Raw genomic sequence first — 7,079 nt, 5'->3', positions numbered from 1 at the left:
ATTTCAAAAGCATTGAGAGGTTTAGTGGTCTAACTCCAGCTTATACCATCATCTGTAATTTGTGTCCCTCCCCCTCCTCCTGTGCCAATGGGAGACGCACTCGGCTTATTCCAGGGGATGCAATGATTTTCGTTTATTATGGGCGATCGTTTATTTCAGCCGCTTTGTTCCCATTTGTAAACAGAACTGTATCCATTCCCTGTAACCACTCGAGAAATGCCGCGAGTGATTATACAAAGGGCCGCGTCAGCTCCTATTGAGTAACTGACACAAAGGGAGACTCGTTGGAAGAGGAGATTTGCGCAGAAAACTGATCATTGTCAATTTTCCTGTTGCATTGATCATAGCGAGGAGTGAAAAGGTCGTGTGTCTTGCATGGATCAGATACCGGTTAGCCCTATTGATGCTGCGGGAAAAGCCTTTGTGTTTCTAGATTAGGTGTTGATAAATGTTCTTCGTGAGCCGGAGCTCGATAGTCTACGGCTCCGCAGCATGTCACTCCTCAGCTGCATATAGACAAGGAGGGATTGAGCAAAGACGTCCGAATAAGAAGCCAAAATGTCCTGCGCCATTCTCCTAATTTATTAAAGGGGTTGTCCCATACTCAACATACAGGTATGATGGCTGGGAGGGTCCGACTGCGGGAAACCCCATAAGGAAACTGGTATTCATGACCTATCCAAGGGACAGGGACCATCAGTACCAGATCAGTGGGGGTCCGAAGCCCCGTTACAGGTCTCGACAGCCCATGGATGTAAACATTTATCGGAGCTACACAGTGGGCCATCAATTCTCGCGACCAGTGGGGGTCTGATACCCAGTTATAGGTCCCAATGGTACATGGATGTAATCATCGATCGGAGCTACACAGTGGGCCATCAACTCTCGGGATTAGTAGTCAGTCTATCCTGTGAATAGGCGATATGTTATTTGTGCGCCAAAGCTTTTTAATGTAAATATTCATTTTGCAAATGTGCTGTATCTGCAGAAGTCTAACTGCTCAGATCCCGGGTTGCTGTGGCTCGAGGGTCTCTGGACCCGGGGGCTTGCGGCCACTTCAAATGTAAGGGGATATTTACAAGGGTTGAATGTTCGTGACGCCACCTGCGGGTTGCGGTAAGGGGAGTACCTCTGTTGCAGATGCTAGTACCGGGCCAGATGGTGTGGGGCAGCCAGTTGTCAGTCCTTCTGCAGGTAGGGAAGGCCCCGGATGGTAGGGATTTGGTGTACGGGTGGCTTGGCCTTGGGAAGCAGGGTGCAGGGGTCAGATTACTCACTGCGGTAGTCGTGGTGCTGGCTCAGGTGGAATAAGCAGACAGACACTCACACAGTAGATAAACCAAAGTCTCTAGGCACCACAGTCTCTACGGGGGGAGCCTGTCCAGATCCCGCTCCCACCAGTGTCACTTGGTAAGTCCGGAGCCCTGCCTCCGTGCACAAATTGTTTGACAGTTGTGGCCCCTCGGCTTGAAGCTTTCGGGGCCCCGCTACCAGTGTATGTGGTAGCTGTGCTCTTGGTGGTTGGCACTTGGGATTTCAGTGGGCTGTGTATTTTGGAGAACCCTATCCCCCACGTTGTGTTGATGCCTCCAATCTCTGAGCTCTTGGGGAAAGTTCATAAAGAGAGACTATCCTCCACAGGTGAATTATCAGGTTGCTTGAAGCTACTCCCTGATCTAGGATCCAGTAACCAGCCATGCTCGGTACCGGTAAGGTGGCTGGACTTTCTGGTGCCAACAGTCCTCCTAGACTGCGTCTGTTACACTCCTGTTCAGTGTTCCTAATACTGGTCCCCGACTCCTGTGGTGCCGGACCACCGTCTGTGACCCAACCTGTCACCTCCCTGGGAGCTCAAACTCCCCTGCTCCTCACTCTCTGAGGGCTAACTCTAAACTCCTCTCACTTTGAGAGCTGACTCCAAACTGACTTCCTCCCTCCCACCAGTCTGCTTGACCCCTAGGTGGATGGCTGTGCTCCAACTTGACCAACCCACTGGTGTGTCTGTCCAGCCCTGGTGTGAGGTGTGGTTGGGATTTGTAATGCGGATGTCAGTGACACTGTTGATGGGAACCTGGAACCACAGGAGGGTAGGCTCTGCAAACTGGACTACAGGATGCAGTTCCCTATAGCACCCTGATATAGTCAGGGGCGCTACACAAACATTCCTTCATAGGACAGGTCCATGCTGTCTGCTGAAGACACAAGACCTAGCAAGCAACTGGCGGACCCCATGTCAGCTGCACATGACACACCTAATACTAAAGTTAGACGCGTTTGATGAACCACTACAATGGTCTGCACAGAAGTAAAGCAATTCAATGGACAGGTGGTGGCACCGTTTATTGAAGAACGTGGATGTGTTTTTCTAATTTTGGACAACCCTATAAGGCAAAGCAGGAGATTACGTGAAGGACACTGACCTTATTCACCTCCTCTGGATCTTCATCCTTGAAGGTAAGAAACTGTATACTGCACGATTTTGTGAGAGGTTTGTACATATCCCAGAGCTCTCCGTCCACAAGGGCCAGCACGGATTTGGCACAGTACCACTCGCTGAGATCTGGAACCAGAAGAAATGATGATATATTACACACCAAAAAGACACGGGATACGAAGCATCACAAGAAATCACAGGAAATAAACCATGAATTCTAGTCACTGAGAACCAGGGAACATGTAAGCGGCACTGAGTAACACAAATCATTGAAGTCACAAGATGAAGCAGCATCGCATCCCGCAGACAGGGCGACGGCTCCCGCGGCAGCCCGGGATCCCGCAGAGAGGGCGACGGCTCCCGCGGCAGCCCGGGATCCCGCAGAGAGGGCGACGGCTCCCGCGGCAGCCCGGGATCCCGCAGAGAGGGCGACGGCTCCCGCGGCAGCCCGGGATCCCGCAGAGAGGGCGACGGCTCCCGCGGCAGCCCGGGATCCCGCAGAGAGGGCGACGGCTCCCGCGGCAGCCCGGGATCTCAAAGAAGATAGCAGCTCTCCCTGCAGCCTGATATACAGAGGACAGCGGCTTTCCTTGCAGCCTTATATACAGAGGACAGCGGCTTTCCTTGCAGCCTTATATACAGAGGACAGCGGCTTTCCTTGCAGCCTTATATACAGAGGACAGCGGCTTTCCTTGCAGCCTTATATACAGAGGACAGCGGCTTTCCTTGCAGCCTTATATACAGAGGACAGCGGCTTTCTTTGCAGCCTTCTATACAGAGGACAGCGGCTTTCCTTGCAGCCTTATATACAGAGGACAGCGGCTTTCCTTGCAGCCTTATATATAGAGGACAGCGGCTCTCCTTGCAGCCAGATATACAGAGGTCAGCGGCTCTCCCTGCAGTCCAATATCTTGTAGAGGACAGCAACTCTCCCTGCAGCCTGATATACAGAGGACAGTGGCTCTCCTTGCAGCCTGATATCTTGCAGAGGACAGTAGCTCTCCTTGCAGCCTTATATACAGAGGACAGCAGCTCTCCCTGCATCCTTATATACAGAGGACAGCGTCTCTCCCTGCAGCCTTATATACAGAGGACAGCGGCTTTCCTTGCAGCCTGATATCATTTAGAGGACAGCGGCTCTCCCTGCAGCCTGGGCGCTCAGAGCTATACAGTCATAGGAAAAAGTTTGGGCACCCCTATTAATGTTAACCTTTTTTCTTTATAACAATTTGGGTTTTTGCAGCAGCTATTTCAGTTTCATGTATCTAATAATTGATGGACTGAGTAATATTTCTGTATTGAAATGAGGTTTATTGTACTAACAGAAAATGTGCAATCCGCATTTAAGCAAAATTTGACAGGTGCAAAAGTATGGGCACCTCAACATAAAAGTGACATTGATATTTTGTAGATCCTCCTTTTGCAAAAAACAACAGCCTCTAGTCGCTTCCTGTAGCTTTTAATGAGTTCCTGGATCCTGGATGAAGGTATATTTGACCATTCCTGTTTACAAAACAATTCAGTTCAGTTAAGTTTGATGGTCGCCGAGCATGGACAGCACGCTTCAAATCATCCCACAGATTTTCAATGATATTCAGGTCTGGGGACTGGGATGGCCATTCCAGAACATTGTAATTGTTCCTCTGCATGAATGCCTGAGTAGATTTGGAGCAGTGTTTTGGGTCATTGTCTTGCTGAAATATCCATCCCTTGCTTAACTTCAACTTCATCACTGATTCTTGCACATTATTGTCAAGAATCTGCTGATATTGAGTTGAATCCATACGACCCACAACTTTAACAAGATTCCCGGTGCCGGCATTCGCCACACAGCCCCAAAGCATGATGGAACCTCCAACAAATTTTACTGTGGGTAGCAAGTGCTTTTCTTGGAATGCCGTGTTTTTTTGCCTCCATGTATAACGCCTTTTTGTATGACCAAACAACTCAATCTTTGTTTCATCAGTCCACAGGACCTTCTTCCAAAATGTAACTGGCTTGTCCAAATGTGCTTTTGCATACCTCAGGCGACTCTGTTTATGGCGTGCTTGCAGAAACGGCTTCTTTCGCATCACTCTCCCATACAGCTTCTGCTTGTGCAACGTGCGCTGTATTGTTGACCGATGCACATTGACACCATCTGCAGCAAGATGAAGCTGCAGGTCTTTGGAGGTGGTCTGTGATTTGTCCTTGACTGTTCTTACCATTCCTCTTCTCTGCCTTTCTGATATTTTTCTTGGCCTGCCACTTCTGGGCTTAACAAGAACTGTACCTCTGTTCTTCCATTTCCTTACTATGTTCCTCACAGTGGAAACTGACAGTTTAAATCTCTGAGACAACTTTTTGTATCCTTCCCCTGAACAACTATGTTGAATAATCTTTGTTTTCAGATCATTTGAGAGTTGTTTTGAGGAGCCCATGATGCCACTCTTCATAGGAGATTCAAATAGGAGAACAACCTGCAAGTGGCCACCTTAAATACCTTTTCTCATGATTGGATACACCTGCCTATGAAGTTCAAAGCTCAATAAGGTTACAAAACCAATTTAGTGCTTTAGTAAGTCAGTAAAAAGTAGTTAGGAGCGTTCAAATCAAGAAATTGATAAGGGTGCCCATACTTTTGCACCTGTCAAATTTTGTTTAAATGCGGATTGCACATTTTCTGTTAGTACAATAAACCTCATTTCAATCCAGAAATATTACTCAGTCCATCAGTTATTAGATATATATGAAAATGAAATAGCTGTTGCAAAAACCCAAATTGTCATAAAGAAAAAAGGTTAACATTAATAGGGGTGCCCAAACTTTCTCATATGACTGTAGATTGATGAAACTCTGGAGGGGGGCGAATCTCACAGACCCCCCCCCCACTGCTGATTAGCGGCTGACAGTGACAGCTTGTTGCCGCCTGGGAACTCAGAAAGCAATAAAATGTTGCCACCAGGAGACAAGGTCAGTGAAACTTGTTACCGTTTTCGAACAAAAGCTATACACGAATATCGGTCCGAACAGATCGGCAATGATGAAGCAGACCGTGAGGACGCGCAGACGACTCCTTTGAATGAAAGTATTTCACTTTGCGCTCATAAATGATTTTGTTTTGCCCCTTTCTTCTTCTTCCTCGGGCTCGGCACTTAATACGAGCCGCAGACATGCATTATGAATGCTCTATACTCCGCGCTCTGCCTAATTTATGTCTTTAATTCAGATTACATTCTACTCTTTTACATGTTCAGTATTTTTCCAGCCTGTTTGAAGTAAATATAAATGGCGTTTCCGCCTGGCGGAGAGATGGCCCCCGAGAACAAAGGCATTCACGGCAATCGAATATTGGGAAATCTGCGCAGGAACAACAAAACAATCAATTTTAATTATGGAGAGAAAACCTGGCTAAACAAGATTAATTGTATCTATGGATAGGCCCCACCGGACACACATGTAGATGTTAAGTAACCGCACGCTAACCTGCCGAGGGACCGCGGACCCGTCACCCCGCCGCACATTAGTGGTCCGCACCAAGCAAAGACCCTCATTAATCACTGCAACTTCACTCACAAAAAAAATCAAATTAAAAGTACTAAAAATGTCGGCACTTTTAATGATCTTGGGTCAAGATAGAGGACTTTTGTTTGGCGCGGAGATTTGCAGTTTACTTTATTGGAGCATGAGGTCTGGGAGGGACAAATTACAGCTTTTTTTAGGCATTATCTGCTTCATTGACTAAATGGGGCACCCGGGCCTCCATGACCATCAGTGATCCTCGGCACCTCTTGAGCCTACAATGCCCCGTAATGTCGTGATATGAACGGGTCTAGAAATAGGTGTCCAGAAATCCTCGGACAATGGCAGCAAAAATCAAAAATTATTCGTCCCGTTTCCAGCACCGAAACAAAAAACACACTGCACCCCTCTTTTTGCCCATGGCCATCTGCAACATTAAACAGCCAACAGACAAGAGTGACAATGTTTTTGGAACAAAAAGCAGACCTAGCCGATGACCCAATCTGTACTGTGGTGTCCTGTGTTACGAGGGGGACCCGGGGAAGCGTGCCAAGATGGTGAAGAGGCAGCTTCCGCCGGTCAAGGTCCACTGTAGGGGACCGCTGCTATGGTCGTTAGAGAGTGAGCGGATTGTTGCTGACGATCGTCTGTTACGTAACAGACGATCTGCATACACCGGCTCGCCCTAACCCGTGAGGGTTGTATGGGACGGGGCTTACAGCTCGGTGCACTTGTTGCACGAAGAAGCACAGTGGCGCCCACGCACGTGTGCCAAAACAGAAGTCACGGAAACGTGGCACGAGGGTAGCACAGCGGTGCCCGCGCACGTGTGCTTCAATAACAAGGTGAGTCCGAGGAGGTCCCGAGGAGCTCACCCAGGGCAGGGACACGGCCTGCAAAACAAGGCGCTGCCGGAGCAGCAAGGGCAAAGTCCACAAGAAGACAATAATGCCTGTACAGCGGCGTAGCAGCACGCTGCCAGTCATCCAACAAAAAAGAGGACGCTCGGGCGCCACCATATTGGAAAGCGGGGCTTTTAAAAAGGCGCAGCTCCACCCAAAGGAGGGCGCGAGGCGGAGACGACGTATTTGACCCAATCGGGATCCACGACGTCCCAGTCAATCAGGGTTCACCACATCACCAG

General features: G+C 48.7%; 1 protein-coding gene across 1 annotated transcript in view; it reads right to left on the bottom strand.

The window, feature by feature from the left end:
• MRPL39 (mitochondrial ribosomal protein L39) overlaps positions 1–7,079 on the bottom strand; it is a 124,234-nt gene that overhangs the window by 97,245 nt on the left and 19,910 nt on the right. Inside the window, exon 4 of the mRNA XM_075333394.1 lies at positions 2,421–2,560. Coding sequence (XP_075189509.1) covers positions 2,421–2,560 — 140 coding nt within the window. The remainder of the gene's footprint in view (positions 1–2,420; positions 2,561–7,079) is intronic.

The sequence above is a fragment of the Anomaloglossus baeobatrachus genome, chromosome 2 (assembly GCF_048569485.1).
Source record: "Anomaloglossus baeobatrachus isolate aAnoBae1 chromosome 2, aAnoBae1.hap1, whole genome shotgun sequence".
Taxonomy (NCBI): domain Eukaryota; kingdom Metazoa; phylum Chordata; class Amphibia; order Anura; family Aromobatidae; genus Anomaloglossus; species Anomaloglossus baeobatrachus.
The sequence above is the reverse complement of the archived record's forward strand: the minus strand, read 5'-3'. Positions and strand labels throughout refer to the sequence as shown.